The 13,329-nt window shown below is 32.9% G+C and overlaps 2 protein-coding genes across 4 annotated transcripts; both read right to left on the bottom strand.

Moving 5' to 3' along the window:
• Positions 1-112: 112 nt before the first annotated feature.
• Positions 113-5,852, bottom strand: LOC110727904 (magnesium/proton exchanger-like). Of its 3 annotated transcripts, none has more exons than XM_021907496.1 (9): positions 5,602-5,852; positions 4,393-4,860; positions 3,563-3,738; positions 3,054-3,172; positions 2,808-2,959; positions 2,521-2,648; positions 1,541-1,748; positions 1,325-1,454; positions 113-611 (listed from the first exon to the last, which is right to left on the bottom strand). In XM_021907496.1, exons 2-9 carry the CDS (start codon positions 4,778-4,780, stop codon positions 314-316), a joined length of 1,599 nt encoding a protein of 532 aa, XP_021763188.1. In that variant the 5' UTR covers positions 4,781-4,860; positions 5,602-5,852; the 3' UTR covers positions 113-313. The 3 variants fall into 3 exon arrangements, with proteins under 3 accessions (XP_021763188.1, XP_021763189.1, XP_021763187.1); XM_021907497.1 differs by having other exon boundaries at positions 5,609-5,852; XM_021907495.1 differs by having other exon boundaries at positions 5,532-5,851.
• Positions 5,853-7,177: 1,325 nt separating this feature from the next.
• On the bottom strand, positions 7,178-12,329 carry LOC110727632. Its single transcript, XM_021907210.1, has 3 exons — positions 11,321-12,329; positions 10,974-11,225; positions 7,178-7,530 (listed from the first exon to the last, which is right to left on the bottom strand). The coding sequence occupies exons 1-3, from the start codon at positions 12,327-12,329 to the stop codon at positions 7,178-7,180; spliced, it is 1,614 nt and encodes a 537-aa protein (XP_021762902.1).
• Between the last annotated feature and the right edge of the window lie 1,000 nt (positions 12,330-13,329).

Genomic DNA, 13,329 nt, shown 5'->3' with positions numbered 1-13,329 from the left:
ATGCGAGGGAATGAGAGTTAGTGGAGTCCACCTCAAATGAGTTGAGTGGAAACACCCTAAGAAATGAATACATGAATGTTATTTGTAAACAGAGAGTTAATGAGTAAGAAACTCACAAAAACACAAAAGTGATCCAATTGATAAAATGGATGTCATCAAGTAATGTTTGAAGCTTTATACATCTATGAAAAAAATTCATTTTTCTTTGATGTTTCTATATGCGTTGTACATATCACACTATGATAAAATGCTAATGAATTTTAAATGAAATAATTTTACATAAATCTAGAGCAATATATATGGACTTGCAAAATTACAAAAGGCCGGAGACTTTGAGGGAGGACAGAGTAACAAAAATAAGCCAAAGCAACATGAAGTACCCACTTGTGATCCATGCCCAGATCCTAGGTCCACCAAGCTCGGCACCAAACACAAGACGCCTCAGTACCAGAACTGATATACAACCTACTGAAGTGCAGAAAAACACAAGCAATGAAAAACTAAGACCCTCAGCACTTTCAATCCTCAATGGTTCATGATATGCAAAATAATTGTATGTTGTATCGATTAGCCATGGGATGCCAATGCCCACATATATGTTCACGGAATTGCTGCAAGAGAAAAAGGAAATCCAGAAAAATGTTACCATGGGAGCAAAAAATCCTAATGAACATGCAACATGTTACTAGGAAAATTTGAAAGGTTTAACACAGTGAAAAATATAGAGTAATGAGTTTTCATTCCTCTCTGATTCTCTCAGTTTGTGTTAACTTGGCAAAATCAAACCAAACCCGATAATCAAAATACAGGATCCAAACCTGAACATACTCTGAAGTAAATAAACTATTAAATTCGACCCTAAACAAAATGAGTATAATAATGGTTCAACTATCATTGATCTAGTCGGAGTGATCAATTTTCACTTCCACTAAAGAAACAAACAGAAAAACTCGTTTTGTTATTTTCCAGATCCAGGGTGAAAAGAAGAACACTCTCTACAAGGTCCACAGTCCGCTCTCCCTTTTTAGTTTTTACCAAGACCACCACCTAACACCCTCTACACGAACAAACATCTGGCCAAGTAATGAATTCTGATGTGTTAATAAATGCAACACTTCTTATATTTCTGCACCTTTGCTTCTTCTATATGACCTTAAAGCAGTGAAATCCAAGACAACAGAACATAACTATGCTATAATGCTTTTGTACTTGCTTGCCTGTTCTAGAAGACTAGGAAGTTTTGTCTTTAAGAATCTTTAAATGAAACAAGCAGATTTAACCAAAAAAAAGGGGGGGGGGGGTGGAGGGGAAGAAAAAGAAAAACCTGCAGGTGATATTTGCAATAGCAGAATCCGCTGTTGTCTGACGCTCAGCAGCGATCTTGCTGGCCACTAAGTCTGGCCAAGAGGTACCCGCAGCCAACGCGGTAAAAGCAATAACATAAGGATTTAGTCCTGTCAAACAGAATATTAGTCAAGAAAAATAGGAACTTACATTTGATCATGGCAATGGATACCAATCAATATAAGCACAAGCTAACCCGTCACGCAGCTTATCATATCTGTGATCTTTGTCACTATGAAAGCTATACTACTGATGAAGAGTAGAGAACAGGTGAAGGCTATCCATCCATGAGCAATACGATAAGGAGGCACAAAGGCAAACATGAACCTCCACGGTAGGAGAAGCAAAAACCAGATAAATCTGACCGACCTTAGAAAGATACCCTCCAGCTTTTTATGTTCAAACTGTCTCACCAAAATTTAAAAGTCAGTATATTCACAGAACAATGACAAGAAGGCAGCCTATTCCTACAAATGCAAAAATAAGATACATACCAATATATATTTCCCTACACAGATTAAATCCCGTCCTAAAAGTTCATTTTCCTACCTTATCAGTTATCGAAAATTCTTCTAGATACAAAGAAAGTTACAATTCATATTGCTATATAAGAACAAGTATTTCGGTAATGAATTTTATATTTCCAACACTCCCAATCTTAGGACTGAACTATTTGTGGAGGAAAATAGATAAAATCATTTTCATGTCTAATAAGCTAGTTCCAAAAAAATTCATTCAGAGGGTAGTTTTATTAAAAGAGTCAGTGATATACAAGCAGATAAGTTAAAAAGTTAGGAGGGGGTGAAAGAAATGCCTTTTTGAATTTGTTCTAGTCAATTGAAATAGACAGTACATTTTGTTTAACCGTAAAGCACTAGATGTTAAATGGAGCCTTCATCCGGAATTTTTTTTCTCAACATTAGTAATGAAATAATAACAATAATAATAATATAAATAAATAAAGAAATAATAATTAAAATAATAATAATAATAACAATAACAATAACAATAACGATAACGATAACAATAATAAAAATAAATAATAACAATAACAATAACAATAATAATAAATAAAATAAAATAAAAAATAAAAAAGAAACTGCACTTTTGACACGTTGCTAAATAAATAAAACCCTCTAATGTCATGTAAAACAAAAAATACTAAAATATAAGTACCATGAGTGCATCCACGAACTGTTGCTTCCAAAGTGACAGTATAGTGGCATTGTCTACTTTTATGTTTCTCACAACTTGTTCAATGTTTGATTCAGCCACTTCATCAGAAGACAGGGCCTGATATGTACCTGAAAGTAATACTTCAGAAAAATCATCTAAATAAAAAGATACATCAATATTTTCTGAGGCATTACCGGGCCTTATACAAAAATCTACAATAAAATTCAATTTGGCTTTTGAGAGGCACAAGATGAACTAAGGAAACTGTTGATGTGTGTCAACATTACCTGTCTCATTGTCACCATGAATGGAAAAGATGTCGACAATGTTTCTGTCTTCATAATCAGCAACAGAATCAACAGAATCTTCTCCTAGGTTTTCATGTTTACACGGTGAAGCCTCTTCTGGAACCCACTCCTCAGGCCTCTCAGATCTCGAGCTGAATAGTGAATGATAGAGAAATGTCTTAATACCAAGTATGTCAGATAATACAAGCCAACTAGAGAGACAATTTTTTTAAAACATAAACTTACAAAGGAAGAGATAAGTAAGGCCATCGCATGTCCTGAGCATATGCATTTAACAGCAGTAAGCCATATTGCAACACTGTCAAAGATGACTCCAATAGAGTAACTACATTGGGAGTCCAAACCTGTAGAAAGAACATTTCTACAATATATTATCGTTTTATATCAACTACAAGTGCTTACATTAAGCTGAGGAAATCATATATTCATCACAAAGTGATTTACGTATAGCAGAAGCTTTTTATTTTGCCTAGCGCTTTGCACAACCAGAGGTTACATGCCAAATAATGCATGCAAATGTTGATACAATCACCTCAACAATCGCAAAGAAGATATGAGTTCTAATATTAAGTTCAGAAGACAAAGATCAAAGCATCCAGAAAGATGAATAAGGATTTCCATCAATTTACAACAAGAAAAGTCGTCCATGAAATTTTATTTTTGAAGAATTATATACAAGAAAACTAAAAGTATGACCAGCTAAAGAGAGAGTATAATGTATAGAAATTCATTACCTTCAAAATAATGTACAGCCATATGTAAGCCCAAAAGGACCAAAATAGCTCAACCAACCAGACTCCTATATCAGATATCTTTTTCAGTTCTCCAGCTTTCGGAACAACTACACAAACAGCATGGATTGGGAATAGGTCGAATGCAGCAGAACCTACTAGAGTTCCAGGACCCAAGCCTACATAATTACAAGTCAAGCTGAAGTCAATACCAAACATATATAGAAGCAAGGAGAGAAACAAAGCACAACATTTGAATGTTTTACTTATGCCATTTATTGTATACATCGAAATCATCTTCTTCCTGTTCAAGGTGCTTCCATATTAGAGCTAAAAACAAATTTCTTCATAATCTATGTTTGGAAGAACTGGTGAGACCTAGTTGCAGAGATATCACTTGTCTCTAACTCAGTTGAGCAGTATACCAACTATTTTGATTAATAATCTTTTTAAAATTATAGTAGGGCAGAAGAAAAGGCTAATCTCTAGCAAAAGAGCTCCATATTGGAACATTATAAAGCCATGAAACCTAAGCAAGTATAGCATACACTGATATATAACAATAATACTATAATAGACTAGCAATATACCACTTGAAGCAACAGGAAATATCAAAACTAAGTCAGCACTAGAGAGTAATTTAGCACATTGCAGTTTGATGTACAACTGAAAACAAATATATGAGAAAGCTGCAATTTAAACCAAATCATATAAACTTATGAAGGTTTTTAGCTTTCTTTTTCTTTATCGGTGTTGTACATATATTAATGTAAAGTCTTACAAGCATGACATTTGACACCAAAATTACTTAAATGCATAAGAAAAAGATAAACCTCCAGCATTAAGGCTTCCAAGGTTCCTTATAGCATCAATGGTAGCTAAAGATATCTGAGGGAAGCTAGTTCCGAAAGCCAGAAGAGCAATATCTGCAATTGCATAATTCCACACCTTCTCATATCTAACAGTTTCAACCTTAGTCAAGGGATCAATTACCACCACTTTACGAGTCTGCTTAACTACATTCTCCATGGAGCGAAAAAATCTATCTGTAATGGCTGATAATCCGATGAAACAATAAGCAAGACCCATAAAGTACATGGCTGCACGCAATTCATTTCCTAGATATGTTTCACTTCTGAAAACCAAATAGTCTCCGCATTTCTGATGGGCCAAAGCCGCGTCTACAAAAACTGTAAGATTATTGGAGTGCAGGGTTGCCATCTTTGATTTATTTGAGCAGCTATATCTAATAGCAAGACATCAGTAGCAACCCCAACAAACCATCAAAACCCCTTAAGCTCCTACAATGTCGAAGGGGACATGAATCAATATCCAATGCACAAACACAAACACACAATGTGACAGCAGACAATCATAACCACTATGCAATTATCAGTTTATATGTATTTAGAATCTTATCATCGACGAAATCTAACAGCCCGTTTGGTACCTTGGGTCAAACAATGGCAATAGAAATGAAATTGTATATACATTTGGAAAGAAAATCAATGTTCATTCAAGATGACCCTTAAAAAGTCTGTTTTTCTTCATAAATGTCCATTCCCACCAAATACAACCTTCCAAGAGTTCATGGAAAAAACAAATACTTAGGGGACAAGATTACATTCCTATCAAGAACATAAGTACTTTTCATACTAAATTACACATAAAATTCATTCCAATCATCACAATTTATTACCAACTACCAAACAGGCCATAAGAACTTCAGATACATATAAAGCCAACTGATTTGATATCTAAGCAATACGACATTATTCAAAAAACCCATTAAAATCATAAGTTTGTCTTTTCAATACACTAGCTAAGTCATAATCATATCTCACTCTTCCCAAAAACAAACATGAAAAAAAATACAAAAAAATGATCTTTACTCAGAATACTCACTATCTAACCCAACAAACAAATACCCATTTTGGGATTTTGGCAATATTTTATATCTCACAATTAATACCTTATCTAGCCCAACAAACAAATACCCATTTTGGGATTTTGGCAATTCTCAAAAATGAGCACAATTTTACCCCTTACAATTGCAGCAACAAGGGAAGAGCGGATAGCGGATAGTGGATTGAGGGGGCCAGTGGAGGATGGCGGATTTACGGCAGCGCCAAGAGGGTATGCTGCAAGTTCAAAGATCAAAGAGAGAGAGAAAATGGTAGTGTGGTTGACTGGTTGTGATTTGTGAAGGAGCAAATCAATGAGAGAGTAGGATTTGGAATGTGGCATAAAGTCGTTTTGTTAATTATTGTGTGATATTGATACTTGCTGTATTTGATTAGGAAGTATGAATTATGAGAATACCGCAAATATCAACAATCCTTATCTCTTAAAAATCGCTTAAGTTTTTATTATCTCTAATGCACATTTCTAAACCATTAAAAATAACTCCATTGATGTAAATATGTAATTTAGGGCCAAGCCCAAAATAGAACAAACTACTCCCTCAGTCCTCGAGAGAACGACCCATTTGAGTTGATTTTGCGGGTATTAAGAAACTTAATTTGCAAGTACAAATGTATGGGAAAACACAAGTCAACAATAATTTGCAATTAATGCCTAGAGAGATGACACAAAGATCTGAAAAAATAGTAGGGTAAAATAGGGAGAAGGAGCTATGACAAAAATATTTGAGGATATATTGATAATTTTGTGATTTTAATAGATGTTGGGAAAACAAATGGGTCATTCTTTTTGGGACTAAAATTAGGCCAAAAGGGTCATTCATTCAAGGACGGAGGGAGTAGTAAAATTAAGAAAAATTCCTTGGTTATTTGACACTCATTCCGTTTCTAAATAATTAATGACTTTTTGCATTATTTATACGAAGTATATTAACTTTGACCATTGCTTTTTTACTGATGTATCAAATATAAATTTTATTATGAAATATATTGTTGTATTAGCCAATTATTATTATTATTATTATTATTATTATAAAGTTTAATTTTATAATATCAACTATATTGAATTTTTTTACTACTCGTAATAATTAACCATTTATATTTAGATCAATACATTGGCATGTGTGTCAAGTTTGGTTGTGTCAATTATTCAGTAATGAAGAAAGTAAAACATTGTTTGAAAGAGTTATTTCAAAATGGTTCATATGAGGGCCTTTTTGAAATAGCTTTTGTTTATACACTAAATAGCCAAAGCAGCTAATGCAAACGATTAATAGGTAGTCAAAATAATTAATAGCTAAAATTAATCATCAAACAGGCCTAAAGAAGAAAAACAAGCAAAGCAGAAATATGGACAAATAATAAGTTTATGAAATTTCAACTCTTGCAAATGTCAACATGTTGCAAGTAAAGAGAATGGAGAAAGTATATTAATAAAATCTAGTTGTTTGGCCCAAGCGATTGCACCGGATAGTAATAAGTAATTATAGTACACACCTAAATTGGGAGTAAATTGAGAAAAAACAAGTTATCAACGTGATAAATATTACTTGTTTATCAAATGACAAAGTTGTAAACAAATGAATTTTTTTTCCTTGTTCATAAGCAAATTCGCTGCTAAATGATATATATTTTTAAGCAAGAATCGTAACAGTAACATTACCTTACCTTCACCATGATACAGACTCCCAAGTCCTTATGGCATAGCACGAGGAGATTTTTCATCAATATGATAATGAGAATAAAAATCAGGAGCGTAATCGGGCTCTTCGTGGTCCAAGATAAGAAAACCATCAATAAGAATATAACATCCAATAAGCAAATTCGCTGCTAAATGATATATATTTGTATGACTTTGGTATGATGACTTCAAACATGAATTTTCGTAGAACTTTATACCACCATACAATCGTGGTATACAGGATAGAAATACAGCTAAACTTAGAAGTGTTTCACCTCCCTTGAAATTAGTATAGTGATTGTACATCACGCCTCCTACGATAATTGCCAAAGCTCCGAGTGAACTTGAAATAGGCAATGGACTTGGATCTACCATATGAAAAGAATTGAGATTAAATCATAAAGCATTTGCTTCCCTTTTCACACACCCCTACCCCTTAAACTCTTAGTGTGGTAAAGATGGTTTTTTTTAACGTCTTATTTTCTTTCCATTTGACAAGACAAAGAAATATGAAGCGATGATTCTTTTTATTGCCTTGTGATATTACTATCAATCTCACTCCTTGATAAACAAAATATGTTTTATCAAGTTGATAAACCGGGGCTTTCTTGTGTAAATTTGGCAAATTAAAAAAAAAAATTATTTTTGCTTTAAATGATTTTTGTAACTGAATATTAATATCCCTTGACTCTTTGTTTATTTTGATGCAAGGAAAGTAAAGCTTTAAGATCATGCCGTGTGTTAGGCTAAGCCTCTCTTAGCTAGCTTAGTTACAATGTCTATTTTCAAGATATTGTTTTTTTTTAACCATAATTATTGCTACACAAGTAAAGATATTAATGGTAAAATTTATGTGTCGGTCGAAGTGATGCAAATATCAAAGAATGGTGGGAGTAAAATTTTATGTATATGTTATCATGCATTTAGGCCTATTTCAATTCAACTTATTTTTGCTAAACTGAAATTATTTTTACTGAACTGAAATTATTTTTCCTGAATTTAAATAATTTTACTGAACCGAAATTAATTTTATTGAACTGAAATTATTTTTGCTAAATTGAAATTATTTTTTACGGATTTTATGTTATATTTCTTCTTTAAAAGTTACCTATTTTTACTGAACTGAAATTATTTTTCCTAAACTAAACTTATTTTTACAAAACTAAAATTATTTTTAAGGGTCTTAGGCACAATTCACTATACCTTATTATTATTATTATTATTATTATTATTATTATTATTATTATTGTTATTATTGTTATTATTATTATTATTATTATTATTATATTATTATATTATTATTATTATCATTATTATTTGAAGAAATACACTGCACCTTTTTTTTTTTTTTGAGAAAACCCATAGTTCTTGTGAGGTTACTCCATACATTCTTATGGATAAATCTAATATATATATATAAAGGGGAGTTTTTTCCCGAGTTTTTAGAGAGCCACATATGATCTAATTTTCATAGTGTGCCATGTAGGATTATAAATTTTAGTAATAACCAATTAAATAGGAGATTATTAAAATCTTTTATAATTAAATAATTCAAATGCCACGTAAGCAAAATTGGCGAATGAGATTTTCCAATTTAAATTAATTAAATATAAAATATTATCTTTTCATATTAGGAATTTTATCTAAATATATAAAAAAAATTAGCACATAAATATATGTATAAAAAAATTATTTTTAAAAATTCAAACAAACCGTGCATCGCACGGGCTTCATCTAGTTAATAATATAAGGCACCATCCGGTTTTTCTCAAAAAAAAAAATAATAATTTTGAAATTTAAATTATTTTGGGTTTTTCTACATGGTACCCTTGAGTTTTTGAGTTTTCTACCTTGTACCCTCCTAAATTCAAATTTCTACGAGGTGACCTTGAGTTATTAGTTTATTTTACATTATACCCTTGAGTTTTTGGATTTTTCTATATGGTACCCTTGATTAGTAAAATAAACGACTCTAAATTAATTTGATTCAAACTAACACCATCTAAACGACTTATTAAGCATCCTCAAAGACACAACTAGCATGTTTAATGCGAAAAAAAGGACTAACAACTTGAGTCCCCTCTAAAACAAGGTCTTTTAGTTAAGTAGGACTATAGGAGCAAAAAAAAGTTCTTATCTTCCATCTCAAACAATCATACAAAAGTTCCACTAAATAGCGAATAATGAAGATTGATGATTCCTCCATCTAATATAAATATAGAAGTGGTAAATAGATCATTTAGATGGTGTCGGTTTGAGTCAAATTAAGTTAGAGTCATTTATTTTACAACTCAAGGATACCACGTTGAAAAAACCCAAAAAGTCATGGATACTTTGTAGAACTTTGGATTTAGAAGGCTACAATGTAGAAAACCCCATAAATCAGGGGTACCATGTAGAAAAACCCAATTATTTTTATTAAATTGAAATTATTTTGCTGAAATAGAAATTATTTTTAATGAATATTTTTAATGAATAGAAATTATTTTTGTTGATTTGAAATATATATATATATATATATATATATATATATATATTATATATATATATATATATATATATATATATATATATATATAACCACAATACAACATTCATTTAGAGCACTAACACTAGTGAGGAGAATTATTTCTCCTCATTCTCTCTCTACCCACTTTCTCACTCCTCCCACCCATTTCTCCTCAAGAGTAATATTTTTTACCACATCAATGCTTATAAAAAAAACTCCTCACCACTAGGGGTGTACACCGGTCCAAAACCGGACCGGACCTGGACCGGACCTGTTTGGACCGGGGACCTGAATTGGGTAATTATGAGGACCGGGGACCGGACCTGAATTAACAGGTCCGGTTCCGGGCCAGACCTGAAAAATCAGGTCCGGTCCGGGTTTGGACCTGAATGGACCTGTTTTGTGTCTTTTTCGTTTTTTTTTTTAATACAAAACCTGTTGGACCTGCATATGGACCTGCATATGGACCTGTTTTGTGATTTTTAGACCTGTTGCATAATTTAATAATTACATACAAACTAAAATTATCAATTACAAAACTACATAAAGTCTATAAAGTCCCGATTCTCAAACACCAAAAATACAAATGAGTCCACCGAAAATACAAATAAGTCCACGAAAACTCAGTTTCAATTTTTCAGAGTTTGGTTTTCTTCTTTTTTTTTTCTTTTTTTTTTAATTACGATTTTCCCGGGTTTCAGGTCCGGACCTGAAAACCCCGGGTTTGGACCGGGTCCGGACCGGGACCGGGAACCTGGATTTTTAAGAACCGGGACCGGACCTGAATCAACAGGTCCGGGTTAGGTCCGGTCTGGTTCAGGTCGGTTTAGGTCCGGTTTCAGGTCCGGGCCAATTTTTGTACACCCCTACTCACCACTATCTTTCTCACTATTTCCTATACCCCACCACAATACACATCACCTTTTTTAATTTCAATATTCTTTTTTTAAAAAAAATTGTTTAAAGTAGTAGGATACAATTATGAATACAATTAACCTTATAAAATTTGAGTTTTGGTTTAATTACTTACATTATAAAATTTCTGTTTTGTTGTTAATTTTTTTAATTATTTTTTAAAACCAAAATAGTTTACTATTAAACAACGTTTGTTTGAACTTAATTATTTAATTAAAGCCACATTTCTTAATTATATTACATTAATATAAAAATACAATGGAATTTAAAATGATGATACAAATACTTAGGACCTAGATGATTATTAAAAATTAACCTTACTTTAACATAGACCGGAGTAATTAATGACACATTACAATAATTTATTCGGCATTATTAGGACCATACTTTGCCAAATGTGCTCTACCAAATCTTGTTTGAGAGATAAATGGGTCTCTCTATCACAAAGGGCTATCCGTCTCTGAAGATACGTGTCAAATTCAATGTTGGGTGGACGTCCGACATTGTATTCAAAAGGCTCGTCGTTGTTCACCATGGCACTTGTACTTGGTCCCGACCTTACTGTTGTACGTTGTGGGCGATCTTCTTCATAGTACTGTCTCAAAACTTCTACACGAGTGTATTTTTGTCGTTCATCCTCTACAATCATGTTGTGCATAATTATACAAGCTTTCATTATATCACACAAAATGTCTTCATCAAAAGCTAGTGACGGTTGTCGCAGTATAGCAAACCTAGCTTGTAAAACTCCGAAGGCCCGTTCAACGTCTTTCCGAGCTGCTGCTTGTCTATCAGCGAATAACTTGTCTTTTTGAAGCTGAGATGTGTTATACCTTGTATAAAAGTTGGCCATCTCGGGTAAATTCCATCGGCTAAGTAGTAGCCCAAGTTGTACTGATGACCGTTGACCGAAAAATTTATTGGCGGTGAACGACCTTGTAGTACATCATCAAACACCGAAGATCGGTAAAGAACATTAAGATCGTTGCATGATCCAGGCATTCCAAAGAATGCATGCCAAATCCATAAATCTTGATCAGCAACGACTTCTGGAATGAGGGTCGCATTCTTGCTACGACCAGCATATTGCGCTTTCCAAGCCATAGGACAATTCTTCCACTCCCAATGCATGCAGTCTATACTACCAATCATCCCATGAAAACCACGCCTATTATTTTGGTAAAGGATTCTCCTTATATCTTCATCTGTAGGACTTCGTAGGTAATCACCTTCAAACTGTTTAATAACCCCTTGACAAAAATGTTGCAACGCCTTCCTAGAGGTTGTTTGGCCAATACGCAAATATTCATCCACGACATCTGGAGCCAGACCGTAAGCTAACATTCTTATTGCTGCAGTGCATTTTTGCAAAGGTGATAAACCTAGCCTTCTTGCTGCATTCCGACGTTGCTGAAAGAACTGGTCCCCTTCAACCACCTTGCTCATAATATGACAAAACAAAGGTCGTTTCATTCGAAATCTACGACAAAATTGGTTTTCGTTGTAAACCGGATTATTTTCAAAGTAATCGTTAAATAACTGCAAATGCCCTTTTTCTCTTTCCCTATCCCCTCTTGGAATTAGTACACTATTAATATCGTTTATAGGTTGGCTTTCTTGTGGTGGGTTTTGTGGAATTAATATAAGTGGTAGGTGGTTTGTGACAAAATCATCAACAAGGTGATCGAAGTCTTCATTTTGATTAGAATCTGAAGAACTTGAGCTTGAGGAGATGGAAAACATATTTTTTGTTTTGGTATGATAATTGGGATTGTTGGGGTGATATTGTTTACGGTTGAGTGTAGCACATGTATATATAAGAAAGTCATTCATTATTTATTAAAACAAAGAGTAAATGGGACATGTGACTAACTTTTGCAGATGATATAACTCTGAATCATAAAACTATTTCAATGCATGTGATTAGGGTTTTCCGTTGATATGATTTATCACTGCAAACCACAGAACACTGAATACTTACTCAAATATGTACTCAGGATTGAATGCATCACTGCAAACCAACACTTATTACTTTTGACTATTTACTCGAATTTGACAATTCAGCTTGAATGTATAAAACAAAACGTACCATAGAAAAAAAATTAAATAAGAAGCTAAAAATAAAATTATTTTCATAGATCATAATGTTGAACATAAATTTAAACATAGACTAAAATAAACTTAAACATAACTTTAAATTGGATATTAAACTACAACATAAACAACATAGGCTAAAATAAACTTTAACATAAATTAAAATTCGAACTTAAACTACAACATAAGCACACCAATAAGTAGACATAAATTCATACAAAAGTTACATTGTCCTTTTACCATAGACTAATTCAATTAATTCATCCTTCTGTTTAAGCATAAAGGTTTTGATGATGAGGAACTCAAACTAAAGCAAACTCAACTAATAAAGGTTTTCAAGTGTTTGATTAGTTTAGATGAATTTGATCGTGGTGATGGAAGAAGTAGCTGGAACTATGAAGACATGAAAAGATCTTTATTGAAGAAGTTAAACAAATCAGAAGAAGAGTTCTCTAACAAGAACTGAGTTCCCTAACAGGAACTTGAAGACAGCAAGCTTAAGTTCTTTGGTGGAACTTAATAAGCTTGAAGCCCAAGTAATCTACCTGACTAAAAGCGCGGCGCAGCAATTATATTTAGTTAAGGTTTTTATCTTCTAGATTATTGTTAATATGATAAGAAGGTTATTGCACGAAATTTATTAGAAGCG

The sequence above is a fragment of the Chenopodium quinoa genome, unplaced genomic scaffold, assembly GCF_001683475.1.
Source record: "Chenopodium quinoa cultivar QQ74 unplaced genomic scaffold, ASM168347v1, whole genome shotgun sequence".
NCBI classification, from domain to species: Eukaryota; Viridiplantae; Streptophyta; class Magnoliopsida; order Caryophyllales; family Amaranthaceae; genus Chenopodium; species Chenopodium quinoa.
Note: the sequence above shows the minus strand (reverse complement) of the source record. Positions and strands in the feature narration are given on the sequence as shown.